This window comes from Neomonachus schauinslandi, chromosome 8 (genome assembly GCF_002201575.2).
Source record: "Neomonachus schauinslandi chromosome 8, ASM220157v2, whole genome shotgun sequence".
Lineage (NCBI taxonomy): Eukaryota > Metazoa > Chordata > Mammalia > Carnivora > Phocidae > Neomonachus > Neomonachus schauinslandi.
The window spans coordinates 113,641,323-113,660,923 of NC_058410.1; the positions used below are offsets into that span (position 1 = coordinate 113,641,323).

General features: G+C 39.2%; 1 protein-coding gene across 3 annotated transcripts in view; it reads right to left on the minus strand.

Moving 5' to 3' along the window:
* The window catches only part of MAPK14 (mitogen-activated protein kinase 14), a 73,569-nt gene extending 56,239 nt beyond the window's left edge, over positions 1 to 17,330 (minus strand). For 2 of the 3 annotated variants that reach the window (XM_021684676.2, XM_021684675.1), the window contains exon 1: positions 16,804 to 17,329. In XM_021684676.2, the coding sequence (XP_021540351.1) occupies positions 16,804 to 16,919 (116 nt within the window). In that variant the 5' untranslated portion in view covers positions 16,920 to 17,329. Of the gene's footprint in view, positions 1 to 16,803 lie in introns of all 3 variants that reach the window. The other variant, XM_044917685.1, reaches the window with a different exon arrangement.
* Between the last annotated feature and the right edge of the window lie 2,271 nt (positions 17,331 to 19,601).

Sequence of the window (19,601 nt, forward strand, 5' to 3'; positions counted from 1 at the left end):
ATACATGAAAGCAAACAATGCCCAATAATATAGTGTAACTATATACAGTTGACTACTTTTTTAAAAGTTGGGTTCAAAATATATAATTGGGTTTAAAAGTTTACAGACAAAAATATATAAATTGGATTCACAATATATGTGTTTATTGCAGCTTGTTCATAGAAACTAAACCAGAAACGACCTTAATGTCCAATAGGGGAGAATTTAGTTTATGGTATTTTCTCCCATATATACTGCAGCCATTAACAAGGATCTCCATATAGTACTAATATGTACACGTTTTATATTACTGATGGGAAAGAGAACAAGTTTCAGAAGTAAAGAATGATAGAGGGGGGTGGGAGGGATGGGGTAGCTGGGTGGTGGACATTGGGGAGGGTATGTACTATGGTGAGCACTGTGAATTGTGTAAGACTAATGAATCACAGAGCTGTACCCCTGAAACAAATAATACATTATATGTTGATAAAAAAAAAAAAAAAGAAGTAAAGAATGATCCTATCTGTGGGGAAAAAATGCATACCCATACATGTATATATAAATATACACAGAGAAGAGATGTCTAATATATTCAGAATTTTAACATTTTTGCTTATATTTTTCTATCCTGATTTTTTTAATGAGCTTGTATCTTTTAATATAAGGTTATTAGTAAAATTAGAAGCATAAGTCATCTGTATTATTTACCTTAAAAAAAAAATAGGTACTCTCTTTCATAAAGACACGATTAACATATTTCCTTCAAATGATACTTACACATAGCTATACTCATAGTACATAAATTTGTATCCTCTATCCCTAAGGCATAAGCATTTTCCACTTTACTAAACATTTATAGTAATTTCATTAAATATCTGCACCACCATCTACTCAACTATTCTCTTTATTGATGGGCATTATGGCCATTCCATTCATTCACACACACAAATACAATAAATACTAGTACAATGGACATCTCAATTCACACTGCCTCTTCAATAATTGCATGATTTCCTTAGAACAAATAATTTTTACTTCAAAGGACATACACTCTCACTTTTTAAAACATCTTACTCACAAAAGAGGGTAAGCAGGAATTGTTCAGAGAAACTGCTTTCTGCTTATCACTTAATGATTCCTATAGCAAAGCTGCTGAAGCAAGGAATATACTATCCATCCTCAACCCACTTCTTTAAGCATTTAACTGCTCTGACCTAGCCTCCTGTTACTATCTCCAATCAAAGCAGTATTTGGAAAGAGGAGAAATTTCATCCTAAATCGAACACTGTGATTACCAAAAGCAAAAATTACTAATAATTTTTTAAATCACCTGATAAAACCAATTAAATCAAAGGAGAAGAAATTCAAATTTACTGGATACCTGGTTATGTCGTACATCTTTTGGGAAATGTTTAATTTAATCCTCTTAATAACCTTTTGAGATAATTATATTGACTTTCCAAAATAAGAAACTAATGGTCAAAAACATTAACAACTCATCCAAGGGCGTATAACTCACATGCAGTGGGATTCAAACCCAGATTGGTCTAATTTCAATGTGCATTCTTTTTTCCAGAATGCCAAACTGTCCAGAATAAGGGCAACCCCAGGACCAGCTATTCACTTTACCTTTATTACAATGATTCACTTACTAGTATTACCAGTTGGGCCTCTTAATTACATTTTAAAAATTATAGCTACAAATAAAACCTTGTTTTCATGAACAACATCATAAAATGGAATTATCTTTACAATGGTAAGATTCCCCAAACTAAAATTCAGGATACATTGTTTAATAAGGTTTTCCTCCCATTATAAATTCACACGAAGTCTCCCAAAGTTAATAAAATTAACTCACATTTTATAAAATCACTGATATGGTAAAGAAAAAATTAAAGGAAAAAATACAAAATTCATTAAAAGCAGTGATTGTAATATAGGATGTCATGCTCACTCATCTACTGATGTGAATCCAGTGCCTAGGACACAATATTCAATAAAACTGAATGTTTTTTACCCATTCAAACTTGCCTCCTCTCTCCCCCCCCAAAAAACTGGCATATTGGATTTTTTTAAAAGATTTTATTTATTTGACAGAGAGAGTATAAGCAAGGGAAGTGGCAGAGTAGGGGGAGAAGCAGACTCTCCACTGAGCAGGGAGCCCAATCTAGGGCTCGATCCCAGGACCCTGGGATCATGACCTGAACCGAAGGAACATGCTTAACCAATTGAGCCACCCAGGTGCACCTGGCTTATTAGATTCTTAACATATCCTAGGATAATTCTGTTTAACTTCTAAATTTATTTATCCCACTTTATTCCACAATAGGTTTAAAGCAGTCTGGAACTATACATACATAACTTGAAATAACAGTGATTACAAGAAAATAAGAAATTCTGTATGGGTGAGGTTAACATACAAATGATTATTATGAGGTCCTTTCTAAATACCCATTAGAGTGGGGTTTTTTAGTGGGCTCTGAGCCCAATAAGCCATCACACAACAAGAGAACACAACCAGTTAAGACATGAGTCACAGGAACCATATAATAAAAACAAACTAGGTACTCAGGAGAACTGAAGAGAGGCATAATTATTCCTGTAATAAAACCAGAGAAGAGTTCCTGCTGTGTATGTTCATGAAGGAGACACTGTATAATGTGGTAAAAATGTCCTAATCAACATTCTTACACAGATATAATAGTGGGTTTCAGATGGTTCTTTTCTTAGAGTATCTATATCAGTGGAGACTGTTTCATAAAGCCAAAATACAGTTCATTATTAGCAATGGTGGGGAAGAGAGTACTAATAGCATGGCATGCTGCTGTTCTCTGACGGGCTTAATCTAAGAGGAAATCTTAAGTGTGTTGAGAAAAAAAGGTAAGCTCCATGTTCCTCAGACAATCCTCCAAAGATGACTTCCATCAGTTGAGCTTTTGATAGGTACAGAGAAACAGAGACTCTGTTTCTGCTCCAGGGCTGGCACCTGGCCTGCAGATTTTCTATGCAGCAAGGCAGAGGCAGATCAATATGCTTTAACAGTCAGGTGAGTCGCTGGGTAGAGTAAGAGAGACCACCTCTTAAGAAAGGCGAGGTTGCTGCCTACCCAGGACAAGTGCTCACATTAACAGAGCATGGGAGAACAAATGACAGTACGAGGTTTTTCCTCAAAAAACAATTTGGGTTTTCCCCAACAGAATGAAGAATGAGCAATCATCTGACAAGTCTCTGAGTAATTTGTGAGGATCAGAAGTGGTTTTACAATTTCTTTCAATGGTCACAGATGACTTCTCTAATCCCTGGAATGATGTTAATGAGAAAAAATGAACCCTCAATAATGGTTAAAACGACAAACACAATTTTGTTTATTTTTGGAAATTAATGGAAAAATTTAAACATATTAAAATTTGTAGTTACACTGAATTAACAAATTCTTTTGAATACATCAAATTAATTAAAATATCTAAGGTGAGGGAAATAATTGCAAAAACATGACATCTCTTCTCCAGGTCATACAATTTGAGGCTTTTTTCCAACTGAATTCAGGTTAACTGCTAATAGCCTTTAAAATGTGCCTTCTAGGGGCGCCTGAGTGGCTCAGTCAGTTAAGCGGCTGCCTTCAGCTCAGGTCATGATCCCAGGGTCCTGGGATCGAGCCCCGCATCGGGCTTCCTGCTTGGCGGAGAGCCTGCTTCTCCCTCTCCCTCTGTCTGCCGCTCTGCCTACTTGTGCTCTCTCTATCTCTGTTAAATAAATAAATAAAAATCTTTAAAAAAAATAATAATAAAATAAATAATAATAAAATAAAATGTGCCTTCTAAATAAGTAATTTATACTACTAACTTGGAACTTTCTCTTTACCTATAACACCTGATACAAATTTCAATAAATATCATACTAGACATTTTTCAGCACACATCTCCCTCTACTACAGAAACCTACTTTTTCTTCCTCCTAAATTCAGACAAATGTACAAGTATCACTAGTTTTTTTATTTTTATGCTCTACCCCTCCATTTTGGAAATAATGTTATGAAAATAAGGTAAATTTATGCAAAAACTAGAACTCAAGTTTTGATTTAGGAAACAAAAAATATTCTTCAGAGCAGCAAGGGACTTAAAACTGACTTTAAAAACTCATCACATTTGAAAGATTGTTAGCTTTCGTTAATATCTTCACTAACTCTCAAATACCTTGTTTTAATGTTTATATAATAACACTTTTTTTAAAGAATCACAAAATGATTTGACTATGTGCAACTATATATAGTATTTTTTATATGTGGAATTTAGTTTCTTACAATAACACTTTCATACTTAATGGGAAGAACATCAGATGTCATTAATACAACTGTTACAAGTGTGTACAATGCAACCAATCCCCAACTTTTGAGTTTTTAAATATTCCTCTCAAAGAGGCTCAAAACACAAGTGACATATTAAACACTCTAGCAATAGATTAGTAGACTGAATGGAAAAGAGTCATTTAATTGACCACATATTTTGCCTTACACAACTTAATAGTTCAATAACTTTTATGCAAATTATTTTCATGAAAATCTCATTCAGATAGGAAAGTGTATTTGTGACAGGATTTATTAGGGACACTAGCTATGTGGCTGGAACTCAGAGCATAGCAACACATATGCTAGATACCTGCCATCCCTGATTGGTCTAATTCCTGCTGTAAAACTTCTAAGCTACTGGAGCAAAAATGTTTTTCACAATTGCTTTAATTTTTATTAGCCTGATGAAAACTAAAACTCAAACAATGCAGAAATTCACTTAGGCATGCAATCTAAAAATCCAAACCAATTTGTGATTAAAATGTGAAATTCAATTAATCTTCATTCGCTGTAAAACTCCATTTGAAAAAAAGAATGATTTTAAGATATTTCTTCACTGAAGCTTTAAAAGCCACAGTGGTGTCAGTTAACATATTTCTTTGATTGCAAATGCAGTTGATACATCTGCATCAAGAGCAATAGTTATCTCGTATTGATTACAAAAATATTACATGTGGATTATTTTATTACATGTGGAATTATTTTCCCAAGCCTCAGTAGAATGTTGTTACATAGGTTTTATCTTCTCTACTTTTGTTTGAAAATTTCAGTGACAAATGTTTTTGAAGTTATCATTAACTAGTTTTTCACTCCTTTCAAGCAAATATGAAATAAACTAATCCTATATTACACTGTAACTATTTATGATTACCATCAATCAACTCTGCCTGCTGCTCCAATTAAAAGCCTTTTACAGTAATAGTATTTATAGGCTTCATATCCAGAAAAGCACCCTATAAACATGCTACAAACATGACTACAGATGCATATAACAGGCATTAGTGTGTCTTCACAATCTTTGGTTTGCTCAGTCTGTCACTCTCCATCTTATATGACATACACATATATTTTACAGTAATAGTGTATTACTAAATAATAAATTACCCCCACGTTTGGTGGCTTCAACAAGATTTATTATCTCAGTTTCTATGAGTCAGGAATTGGGGAGCAGGATAGTTGAGTGGTTCTGGCTCACAGTCTCTCAGGAGGGTGCAGTCCAGATACTGGCCTTCGCTACAGACATCTGAAGGCCTGACCGAGGCTGGAAGATCCAGTTCCAGGATGGCTGCCTCACATGGCTTTGGCAGGCCCCAGTTCTTCGTAATGTGGGCTTCTCTGTAAGGCTGCTTCGGTGTCTTCTCAACAGAGCTGTTGGCTGTCCCTCAACAGAGGGCAGCTCCACCCCCCAGGGGGTATCTCACAATGTCTGAGTCATTTTTGGTTGTTACACCTGGAGTGTGTGTTGGGGGTGGTGGTGGTACTGGCATCTAGTGGGTAGAGGCCAGGGTTACTGCTAAACATCCTTCACAACAAAGAATTATCTGGTCCAAAATGTCAATAGTGCTTAGGTTGAAAAACTGCTTTAGAGCAACTGATTTCAGAGAAACATTCAGAGAAAAAGCAAGATGGGGCCACATATCTTTCATGACCTACCCTCAGAATCACACTCCATCATTACTACCACATTCCATATATTAGAGAAGTGAGTCAGTACCACCTTCACTGAAGGTGAGGATTATTAGTTCCACCTCTTTAAAGGAGAAGTATCAAATAACTTATGGTCATATTTTTAAATCATTACACTTAGCAATATGGTTTTGTTTCGTTTTTTTAAACAAAATACTGGAATTTTCAAGATATCTCACTTACTTAAGAATCTTTTTACTCCTCTAGAAAAATCACTGGAATTTCATTTAACAAAGCTACTTTTGCTTCCTAGTGAATGGTCTCTGCAGTATTTTGATGACCTAATCTCAAAAAATTCTATTAAGCATAAACACATGCAGTCTGATACAGAGAAAAATAACTAGTAGTCAAAAGATTTGAGTTCTACTTTTGGTTCTGGCACCTCCCAACAGGTGATCTGGGGCAAAGCTTCTATAAGCCTGTTTCCAAATAAATAAAATGGGGGTGTCATCAGCTCTGCTTATCTCACAATGCTGTTTTGAGGCTCAAATAAGATAATTATGTGACAGTACTTTATGAACTATAAAAGGCAGGTAGTTTTAAAAGTTCTAAGTTGAAATAACATGCTATTATAAAACAGTTTCATGACCAGCTTCCAGCATGGGGTTTATCACATCATAGATTCTCAGTATATATTTTTAGATCTCTTACTCTCAAATTTGAGGCTGAGTAAACCTCTGAAATAACAGTAAAATAGGAAAGTTAAAATATAATTGAGGGACCAAATCCTTGATCATTTGTTATCAATGCTATGGATAACTAACATATAGTTTCTACAAGTTAAAATGTACATTATTCAGCAATTATTAGATAGGCTCTAAGACTACAATCAGCAACATAATGTAGCCAATAATTTAGATATTGAACAAAAAAAAACCAAACCCCTTTATTATTTGTTTCCAAATCCAAACTCTGAGGGAAAGCAGAAGCTATAAGTGATCTGTGTATCCTCAGAATCTAGCCCAGTGCCTGGAACATAATTCAAGATTAATAAATATATACCAAAGCAGATAGTTCTTGACCTCAAGGAACAGAGAAATCTCATTAGAGAGTCAGAATAAACAGACGCTCACATAAACAAATCACTGAAGACTTTTAAAAGCAATACATTTGCTTCCTCTAATCCATTTGCACTCCAGTCGGAGTTTTAAAACACTTTTCCTCAATACTTCACAACTCAAGAAACTTTAACAGCTTTCCATGGCCTAGAAAAATGCAATGCCTTAGCCCTACTCCAGACTACTTCTTCATTTCTGGGGGTAGAATCCAAGCATCTGTATTTAAAAACTCCACACTGATTCTGAAGCACAATCAGAGAACCGCAATTGGGTTCAAGCTACCTGAGATATTCTTGCTGTCAGGCCAGTCCATCTCATAACTAATTCTCTTAGTTGTGTTTTCTCCTGTTCCCTAAAAAAATGTTCCCTTTCCTCTTCTCCAAATACTACCCACCTTTCAAAATAACCTTCAAATCCTTTTCTTCCATGAAACCAGTCTAACTACTATAGCCCACAATGCCCCCACTTCTCTATATATCAATACCTTTTTATATATACAGTTCACTTATATTTTATGTCTATTTCTTTGTTTGTTTTAGTAGGCTCCATGCTCAGCATGGATCCCAGTACAGGGCTTGAACTCACAACCCTGAGATCAAGACCTGAGCTGAGATCAAGAGCTGGACACTTAACCAAATGAGCCACCCAAGTGCCCCTTATGTCTATTTCTTTTAACACTGACGTGCATTTAACACTGATGGATAACCAACAGATTTTCTTCACTACAGTAAATCTAACACATAAGTAAATACATATACACACACATTTCAAACTTTCAAAATCATGTTGCCTTAATAGAATTACAGAAAGTTACAGAAATCTTCAGGCAATTGGCTTGTTCCCTGATTGTAATTTTCATGACCACTGTCATTCATCAGTGCTAATGAAAGCTTTCTTCAAGTATCACACCTCCACATCTCTAAAGCTGAATCATACAAGTTTGTAACATCAGTCTAGTTCTAGGATAGTTGGTGCTACATGAGATCATCCTCAAACAATGTTAAGAAAAATAATCAAGGAAAAGCATGAAACATTACATCTCAATAGACTTGAAAACCAAAGGGTTAGATATTCTTGAGATAAGGTTTAGAAGTACAAATTTGGACACACAATGTACAAACGAAGCCATGTTGAGACTGTATCATATGATGAACTAAAAAAGAATTTGCACACAGGGCGCCTGGGTGGCACAGTTGGTTAAGCGTCTGATTCTTGGTTTCGGCTCAGGTAATGATTTCAGGGTCCTGGGATCGAGCCCTGCATCAGGCTCCGTGTTCAGCGTGGAGTCTGCTTGAGACTCTCTCTCTCCCTCTGCCCCTCCCACTTTTGCTGTGTGCTCTCTTTAAAATAAATAAAATCTTAAAAAAAAAAAAAAGAAGAAGAAAAAGAATATGCACAGAAAGTATAGTTTTTCTATCCTTCTGCTAGTGGAAGGTTCAAGTTATCCTATCTAGTTTTTCCTCAGGGCCAATCAACCCAAATATATAGGATTATATAAGTAGTTCTCAACAAGGGTGATTTTGTCTCCAGGGGACATATGGCAATGTCTAGAGACATTTCTGGTGGTCACAACTCAGGATTGCTACTGGCATCTAGCAAGCAGGGTACAAGGATGCTGCTAAATATCCTACAATGCACAAGATAGCCAGCCCCCCACAACAAAAAAATTATCCCACCCAAAATGTCAGTAAGCTGAGTAACCCCAGGTTATATTTGGAAATGTAAACACGGCTTGATAGATGTTCATAATACTTACTGTTTTCTTAACTTGCTATTTTCCCCCTTTTGCTCCCTTTAGCATTGATATCATTTAACTTATTGAGATTGCTAATTTCAAAGCAGGTCATTCAAAGCATAAGGCACCTAGGACACTAAACGAAGCAAGACAAACTTATAATGTCAAATGAGAAAATTACTAGAAGTTTATCAACGTAAGATGCCAACATCAATATTTCACTTCAGTTTAATATGAAAATTAGGGAGCTGAGGAAAATAACTAAGATTTTCCCAGCATTTGGTAGCCTGGAGAAGAAAACATAAATAGAAACTTATTATGCAAAAGCCTAAGTTCAAGAAGGCTCAAAGCTAGCTAAAGCCCTAGATGGATCTGACAGAAGAGGGAAAAAAAAGAAATATCTCTTGGGGATATTAAGAATAAAGCAATTATTTCTGGAAATAAAGTTTTATCTACTACAAGGATGAGGAAATACAAGAAAGAATTCAATATACACTTGCATAAACCAGACACTTCAAGCTGAATGTCACAGGACAGACTAAGGTCATGATTAAGGGCACTTAATTTGTAGGTGAAGAGGACTGTCACAGCAGAGACACCACCCCCAGTGGAAGTATAGGGCTGGGTTAAGGATCTAAAGGACCCTTACCCTCACAGTCCCCTGCTTCCCCTAACACATAGCCTCCATGAGCCCTGGGCAGATCAAAAGAAGAAGTTCTGACCTGTTGTGGGCACATGCTGATGTCATCACTTTCTAGATCTGAATCATCAGATGGAAAGGCTTCTCTGACACAGATTTCTAACACATATCCTTGCATAGAGTTGCCCTAGATATAAAAAGTGACCAGTATGTCACTAGAGTCAAGAGAGACAAAAGAATCTAAAAGAAAATTTCAAAGGAAGCATTAGAAACATAAAGGTAGATTTGAAATGTCAACTTAAGTGAAAGAATGCAGAAAAGAAAAGCTACTTCCAAAGCCATCTCTGAGGAAACAACGTAACATGTCCCTTCTAGACTGATATTTTCTAAAGCAGTCACCCTTCCTGCTTTTTCTCTTTTGTTTTTTTTATTTTTATAAACATAACATCTAGTACAGTGCTTAACACAGACAATACTGAATTAATGAATTTAAGAAAACAAAGGGGACAACTGGTGTGCTTTTTGCCTTTTTTTTTTTTTTTTTTTTGGCATGGTTGTGTTGTGATGCCTCCATTTGGGACCGGAAGCTTGGAAAAGCAACCAATGCATACTTGTGGGTAGACTGACAGTAAGATACACATACTCTCATACCTTCCTTCATGTCACAGGCACAGTGACAATACCACCAAGCCCTAGAGGTTTTGAGGGAAACAAGGAAATCTGTAACAACATCATTCAAAGTAACAGGAGCCAACGTGTTCAGGGTCTAAAGTTACTCAGACAGCAGCTAGACAAAATAAACAGTTGTTCTATTACCTTTTTGTTATGTTGCCATGGGAATCTGTGTTTAGGAACACTTATTTTCCCCAACTAGATGATAGAGCAGTAAAAGGGGGAGAGCTTCCATGAACGAGGAGAGAAGCCTGTGTATCTATAAAGGCAGGGAAGACAATAAACCCTATGGGTTTTTATAGGGTCATGTATGTGTAGAATTGTTCAAATGTAAGACTTATTCAAGTTAACAGAGAAGTCCTGCGGGCCTCACAGCCAAAACATTAGTAACAGGTAACAATAATCAGACCTCTATTAAAATTACTATAATGGGGGAAGGCAGAGGAATGTAAAACAGAAAATAAATGAGATCTTAAATGTTGAAGGTAAAATGTCTTTTAAAATATGACCCAATCGTAAGAAAAAACCTAGAAGCCCGAAGAAGTTAGAAAACAGTCAACCTGCCAGCAGGCTAATCTTCTTTTGTCAGCAGAAGTCTAGAGCTAATCTCTTTGCTCCCTTCCTTTTGGCAACAGAAACCTGAAAAAGTGAAGTAAGCCCATGTTATTTAAAGAACTGGACTGGAATACCCTGAATTTCTAGGGCCCAACAGAAGTTCCGGCTCTGGCACTCTGGAATGAGAGTTGTGCACATGGGTTGGGGTTGTGCACCAATTCATTAGACTCCCCCATTCTACCCTAAACTACAATTAGCACCTCTAATGTAGGGAATAGAAATGAAAAAACAGAGACCCCAGAGCAGAGTGATCTGTTAAAACATAAATTAGATCATGTCTTTCCTCTGGTCATAACTGTCCACGGCATCCCCTCTGTGCAGAGTAAAAGGCACAGTTCTTATAAAGGCAAGCAAGACCCTTCATGATCCCTGCACATCTGCAGCCCCTCCACCCTCTTCTACTCCTTTTGGCCCCTGGATCAGTCAGTGCTAGCCAGACTGGTTTCCTAGCTATTCTGGCGAAAGAGGCCTTTGCACCTCCTGATCCCTCAGCCTGGAATGTTCTTCCCTCCCCACCCAAGTCCAACCCGTGTTCTACATCACCTCCTGCAGGTCTTTGTTCAGCTGTCACTTCATCATTGAGGCCTACCGTGACTACCCTGCTTAAAAGCGCAACACAGCCATCCCAGTATTCCCTCTCCTTTCCTTGCTTCATTTTCCCCATAGCACCAACCACCTGACATACTATAAATTTTATTTATTATCTATTTCTACTTTCATCCCCCTTAGAATATAGTTTCTTACGGGCAGAAATTTTTGTCTGTTCATACTCCGTCTCCAACACCTGAAGAATGACTCATACATAGTAGGTGCTCCAAGTATCAGTATAACACACAGTCCTGTCCTCAAGGACATTAGCATGAACCCATCTTTCTCTCCCTTTGCTTCCACAATCCTACAATACTCCAAAGTTCAGACAGCCGTTTGTCCAAAACCAGAACTTGAGGGCCATCCTAGACTGCTCTCTTTTCTGTACTCTTTCTCCCCTGACCTTCAGCCCAGGAGCCAAGATGTCAGAATCCAGGACCTATTTGTCAAAAGTGCAGAATTTACAGACCATTTTCCTCTTTCCTGGAATAAATTCTTAACAGGCTGAAATGCTGGAAAACTGGTTCATTTTATAAATCTTTAACACACATGCACTTAATTTACGGAAACCCTGTGCAAAGTCAAACTTCCTATACTGAAAGCTTTATTTACACAAAAACATTTCAAGTTTAAAGAGTTTGTTGTTGTTGTTGTTGTTGAAGTGAAGACATATGTGCATGACTTCCAAGTACATGGTGACTGTGAGATAAAATCCCTAGGTTCCCTAAGTCAGGGAAACCCACTTTACAATGAAGTTTTTATTGAGTATTACAGTAATGATACCTCTTGGATAGGAACAAATCAATACCAAATTTCACAGTAAAGAGCCAAAATCTAATGTATTTTCAAAGGCCTGGAGAAGCAGTTTTTTCTATTAATATCCTATACTTACATAACACAAACATGTGCAGATAGTCCCAACTTTACAAAATGCACACTGAAGAATTTCAAACCAACAGGATTCATAAATTCAGGAATTAAATTATTTGCACTGCCTAATAATTACTTGGGGGAAAAATTTGATCTGGGCAATGAGTTCATTTTTTGGTCTATTAATTCTGAGGAAGAGGTGTGACTTTAACCTTTAACAAGTCAAGTCACTACCCCTCAGATTAGCTAGGCAATGACACTGGTGGGATTGGTTCTGTACAGTCACAGCTCTACTGCAAGTGACCCAGCAACCCCTTTCTTCACAAAAAGGTAAGTACAAACAGCACAAAAGAAGGTACCATCACACAAACTCAGCAGCCTATATGTAAAGCCTTCTAAAGTGTTGAAACCCCAGAACCAAATCCAAAGCACCACTGACAAGTAAGCCATTCCTTCAGTGAATGAGTACAGTTCTTCATCTACATAACTGGGTTAATAACAGAGAACCAGTGAAGAATGATGATGCTTCCAATGAAAATACTTCATAGTGTAAAATGCCATAAAAATGCCAATTTATACTAAAATGAGAGTGATCTAGCCCAGTGAATTCTTCTACCTTTGAATCCAAAGCTTCAGGGGCTCAGCGCCATTTGTACTGTTGCCCATGAAAGGCAAAGTCAACACACAGATCATCTCTAAAGCTGAGTTAGAGAGAAATCAAAAACAGAGTACTCTTCAGTATCAAGAAATTAAACTGGCAGAACTGAAAAGTCAGAGGTTCAGAATACCCTTATTTTTAAATGTGAGCCAGTAGAAAAGCATCAGTAAAAAAATGGGATTTGATAAATAAAATATAACTTTATAACAAATTTGACTGAATTCTTTTTTAAAAGTCTTCATATATAATATAAATATTTGCCATTATCTTTAAATATTTATTTGTTGGTACTGGTGACATGCAGCCAATCACCTTGCTTTTGATTACAAAGAAAAGCAAATGGGAAGAAAGATCAGTACGGGTCTATCATTGCCACTGGAAAAATAAAGGGCAAGCCCTCTTACTGATCAGGAGTCAAGAAAGTCATCTTTGCATAGTCAACAATGATGTATTTTCATTTATCTGTGCCCTGGCTCATCCTAAAAGAAAAAAAAGAAAAGATTTAAAACAGTGAATGGCTATTAACACTAAAACTTACCTTTGTTTATTTATATTTATGTATATACAGTCTTATTCCACAAAGCTTTTAGGAAGCTGGATTTGATTTCTTAGTAAATCTTGCCATCCTTTTACTAAAAATCTTGTATATGCTTTATATACGGATGATAAATATAAACTACACAGCAAAATGCCTAGAACACAGTAAGCAATCCATAAAATATAGTTATTATTCGCATTAGGCTATAAGCTCAACAAGGGAATGGATTATCTCACTCTGTCTTGCTCAGCGCTCTAGCTCATGAAACCTAGCCCGTTATCTAGTCCATAGTCGGTACTCAATATTGTTGAATAAACAAATGACTATGACTTAAGAGTAATTCTCAACTCTCACCTCTTTTATGGCTACCAGGGCCCCACCTCCCCTAATCAACAGCAAGGGTCTGGAAAAACCATACCCAGAGGAAAGGCATTTAAGTTCCTGTTTATATTTCCTTAAACTCACCACAAAGAGTCCCCCCTTCTGTCCCCAAACAAAAAAAAAAATCAATGCTTTGCAACAAAGTATTCTTAAACAATTTTGCTTCATTTCCCCTCACAGACAATGTACAAAGTTCCTTGAAACTGCAAGACTTACTTAGTTCCCTTTAGCCCTTACAAAGGAAAAGCATATTTATAAAACCTTATCAATTCTCAATTTCTAGTCTGATTCCTTGATGTTGGATTCACAGTTGGTTATCATACAGGCTGCTACTTGCTTTTTTTACCATATACTTAGCACAAATTAAAATAACGAAAATAGGCTTAATATAAAAAATTTTTAAGTCATACATCAAAGTATATCACACTTTGGAACAATCAAATTAGGAAACTGACACCTATTTCAGTGAGGTTGTATTCCTCAAAATACTTTCAGAGATTCTTTTTTGGAACAGACTTCAGATCCAGTTCTACAAGTCACGCAAGAAATTCTGTCATTACTTTATAGTTACAACTCCTATTTGACCTAAAACAGTATGACCAACCTGAATGCCTAATCTTTTTCACCAGGCTTGAGTACAAAGTCTCTAAATTATTTGAATTCAGTTTGACTGTGTTATTCCCTAAAATCAAATCTGTTCTCAAAGGATGATGGTAGTGAAAAATAACACGGGCTCCAGAATGGATACTAAGAGAAATTTAAAAAATAAATAAATAAATAAAAGTTTTCTGCAACACCCAAAAAACTGGTAATTGAAAGAACAACTTCAAATAATTCTGAATGAGATACCACTTACTTGTAGATCTAAATTCTGATATTTTCAATCCAAAATCAGTTACATTTGTTTACAGTCAATTGTCACATAATATCAGATGTACTTTTCTCCACCAATATACCAAAGGTTACACTTTAAATCCCTTAGCAAAACTACTACTAAAAAAAGGCGGGGGAACAAACTCTGCCATCCTGTAAAGACACATACAAAACTTAACAATGGTTGTCTCTGAGGAAAGGAATAGCAAGGTTGGAGAACAAGAAAGGAAAGGATACCTTTCATTAAATATCCTTGAGCCTTTTGAATTTTATACAATGTGAACATATTACCTACTTTTAAAACTCTGTTTAGCAAAATTACTTCCAAGTGTCAGATACTGCTGGCTTCTGTAAGCCAGAAAAGTATAGTACTAAAGAAATGTAAAGGTCATTTTTATGACACTTCAATGTTAATCTGAATCTTCAGTTCCAGTGCAGAGTTATCCATACTAACAGTAGGAAAACCTTGCAAGCAGTTCTTTTCAAGTTCACTAAACTCCCCATAGTTGAGCTATTCTGCTGTATCATTTCATTAAAGTTTAAACATCATTGGAACCAAAAACTTGGTACTACAAAAATTAATGTCAACTGAAGAATGAAAAATAGACGTAAAAGAGTAAGCTATTAAAGGAACAATGATCCAAATAAATCTTTGAAAATTTGCAAATCAATCACACGCACATATATGCATATATATAATAAAATGTTGCAAATTCCCTTAAAATGTAAACTGCCATATTATGAAAACGGGGAAAAGATGTCAAGCATGGGGCCATCAGCAACATTAACTCACGCAGCTTGAACTAGAAAATGCAATATGATCTGTTGCTTGACACAATTGCACAATCTCAATTACCCAGAAGATTCTACCAAACAGGAAATTCATGATGTGACTTTCAGAAACACAGGAATTATAAAGATTAACACATCCAAAAGTCTGGAATTTGTTCCAAAACAAAAAATAATTTTATAGAGCCCTTTTCAAATGATGCATGCACATGAATACATGAATTAGTTTCAAATCAGCAGCTCTCAAGCTACAGTAAATCTAAAATATACTGTGTAATACCTGTATTAGTGAAATATTTCAGATCCAGAAATTTTTTGGTATCAATTTAATTTAAAACACACAGTGAGAGTTAAAGGTGAGAAGGGTCTCTTCCTTCCTTTGCTATATACGCCACATCTTTACGAAAACCACCGCGTACCTCAGTCTACAAATGTAGGTTCCCTGCAAACTCTTTAAGGGACTTTAAAAACGCAATATTCACAAGATGTATTGCAATTAAAAAATATTTACAATACCTCACAGCATGGTTAATAACTTTTTGATCTTGAGCGCGTCCAACGGATCCCTGAATCTCACTCGCTCCAAATGAGAAAATTGTTTTGCCAAACAATACTTAAATGAGCAGTGGTATGTGACTAATCAGTGAGGCCGCCAGTTTCTCAAGCTGCAGTGTTCTTGCAAGCACTACCACCCACCCCCACTCTGCGAAAAGGAAATACGCTTTCAACCGAATCGGAAACACACCACTCAAGCTGGCACTATGCTGGCCGAGATAAAGTCGGTATTTTAGGTTCTATGGGTCTCTGCTAATGCAAGTGCGAATTCAAAACGAATGCTTCTCAAAATGAGATTTAGAAAGAGGTTTGCAAAAAAGCCCGGACAGACGCCCTTCGTCGTCAGTTTTGTCCGGACAACCGCAGTCTCCTGGTCGAGCTTTGCCCTTCTGCTTCTCCCTGCAGCTCCCCGGGCTTGTCCGCTTTGAGGGCAGGCTTCGGCGCCCAAAGTGGGCGCACCTCCGGAGAGGATCTTTCTGCTCGATGCTGGCAGGGAGACCCGCGAAGAGACACCCCCGCCTCCGTGCCAGCCCCCGGAGCAGCAACCCCCCAAGAAGAGCTCGCGCAGAGTGCGAGCCAGGGCCGAGCCCCGGCATCACAGGCCACCGTGGACCTGCATCCTGCACACAGCTGACCACCCTACCTCTGGGTGCAGAGTGAGGGGTGCAAGGAGTGCAGGACATGGGTCGAAGGGGCAGCGATGCCCTCCCCCAAGGAAAATTCCTGCCGCTTGGTGCATCGCTGAGCTGTGGGGGCAGGCCTGGCTCTAGGGTATTAAGGGCCACTCAGCCCACCGCAGACCCAAGCCCGGTGACACTCACCACACGGAGCCATAGGCACCGGAGCCCACCGGGGACAGATTCTGGTAACGCTCGGGCACCTCCCAGATTGTCTTGTTCAGCTCCTGCCGGTAGAACGTGGGCCTCTCCTGAGACATCTTCCAGCCGCGGCCGCGGGGCTAGGAGGTGGCCCTGAGGGGCCCCGCCTGAGCCCGCACCCGCTCCCCGGCCCTCGTCGCCCGCCCGGCCCGGCGGGGACCCGCAGCTGGCAGTCGGCGCAGGTGCGGCAGACGCGACCCCGCCGACTCCCGCGCGCGCGACCCCTGTCAGCCGCAGCTGCTGGACGCGCCTCAGCGACGGGGGCGAGCCCGGCTAAGGGCAAGGGCACGCTACGGGGCTCAAGGCTGCGCCCACCAAGCTCTGCCTGCACCCTCTCCCCGACCAGGCCGACTTCGGGCTGCGCCGAGGAACTACGACTCCAGCTGCAGCGCCCGCTGAGGTTCCAGTGGTCGCCGTTCCAGAGCCAGCGAACAGGAGCCTCTTGCCGTACTCTCGCGGGAACAGCTCCCGGGACTCTCCGCGAGCCGAGATTTTACCCAATATGGAACCTGCCCAGGGGAGGGGGTTGACGACGGGAGAGGATGGGAGGAGCACTTCTCGCGAGAAAAGAGCAACAGCTGGAGACCAGAGGCAGGAACTCTCAGGGACTGTTCTTAAGGGCGGGAAGGCGGACCCGGGAAGGAAGGGATAAGGTGGCAACGTATGCCGCGTGCGCCCCTCCGTGGTCGGCGGGGCAAATGCCTGGCTCCACGGTGGAAAGCGACAGTGACTAATAGGGTGTCGGGAAAAGAGCCAAAAGTTCTTTGAACTGCCCGTAGTCACCAGCAGCCGAGCATCTGCTCAGCGGAACCCCCAATTTCCAAGATATACTTACATTTAAAAAAGGAAAGTTCTGGCCAGAAAGCTGTTGTATTCCATCTGCTCAAGGACATACGGCTTAATCTTCGGATTGTGACGAACTCTATCCCAAAAGTAAATATTAGCTCTGCATTGAGCCTGAGGTTTTCCATCCAAACTCTCCTAGCGTTCTTAAACTTATATGTGCAGAAGAATCACTTTGGGTGTTTAAAAATGCAGGGGCGCCTGGGTGGCTCAGTTGGTTAAGCGACTGCCTTCAGCTCAGGTCATGATCCCGGGGTCCTGGGATCGAGTCCCGCATCGGGCTCCCGGCTCAGCGGGGAGCCTGCTTCTCCCTCTGACCCTCTCCCCTCTCATGCTGTTTCTCTCCTGCTCACTCTCTAATAAATAAATAAATAATCTTTAAAAAAAAATAAAAATAAAAATGCAAAGTCCCAGGACCCACAGGGCGTTTAAGTGGATAGGTCCGTGATAGGCACCAAGAATGCGCATTTTTACAATATGCCCCAGGTAGTTCTGATTCAGGAAAGTCTCCGGTATCTCCCTTTGACAAGGATTTTTGAAAACATTACTCTGAGGGTTTGAAACTGAATCCTGCTCTAAAGCTTCCAGTGAAGACGATTTTAGGCATTTGATTCATGCCTCTCAGATTAAGGAGAGCAAGGCAGAGAGTGGTCCTCTGGCAGTGTCGCATTAGGCAAGTCAATTGACCTTTCTTAGACCCTCGTTCTAGTTTCTGCAAAAATAATTCCTGCCTTACATTCCCACCTAATAGGGTCATTTGTAAAGCCGAACAAGATAATAAAGTGTGAATGGGCAAGATATTATAACCCCATACCTACCCCCACTGTTACCAATGTATTCCTTTGTTAAAGCTTGTCACAGTCTCTCTTAGAAGTAACTGGGTCCAAGCCAGGACACTTCTCAGCACTTACCATGATTATTCTCTTTGGTGTTACGCATCCCTTGGATTTTGCCTATCTTGTCCCAGCATCTAGCAAGCGCCTGGAACATAATAGGTACCCCATAAATATTTATTGGACAAATTATGAATAATGACCATGATCTCAATTTAGGAGGTGGTGCAGAATCCTCAGTTCTCCTCAAGGAAAAACAAAAACAAAAACCAGAATCATGGGTGATTCATGGAAAGCTTTTCTTGGGGGATTCAGTGTGGCTTAGCCTGGATTCTCTCCCCGCTGAAGACATGCTGCTTGAAAATGTTCCAAGCCCACCTGCGGGTTAGGGAACTTTCCAAGAAGTAATGAAGGTTGAAGGAGAAAGTGAGAGCAAAAATGTGACTGTGAAGAAATGGCGGGTGGGAGTGGGGAATCAAGGTGATGAGTGGATGGATACAAGGGAGGAAACTCGGCAGTAGGAATCCTAAGGAATTCATATAATTATCCAAAAAATTGGGATAGTGAGGTGAGAGTGACTGAAAGGGCAAAAATGAAGTAAGCAGCACATTCAGTCACTCATTCAACAAGTATGTATTGAATGCCTAGTCGGGGCCAGGCACTTCTGATTAAAGTCCTTTCAAAAACACAGTTGCCGCCTACATGGGGTTTACGATTTATTGAGCACTTACTATACGCACCATATTGTTTAGGCACTGATAATATAGCAGTTAATGAGAGATAAAAATCCTGCCTTATTGGATGACAATCTACAAAAAGGAAGGAATAGGTAAAGTGAATGTGTTAGACATTAATACAGTAATCGAGCAAGTGTAAAACTGCAACTGGGCCAAGCAGGACTACAGGGCGTAGTTAGAGACAGTGACAGGGACTGAGTCAACTTCAGAAGGTTAAAGGGCGGGGCGTTGGGGGGAGCCCAGCAAGAGACCTGGGCAGGAGACTGTCCTTCAGTGGGAGGAGCCAGTCTTGCGGGGAAGACCTGAGTGACCTTCTAGCCTCCAGTTT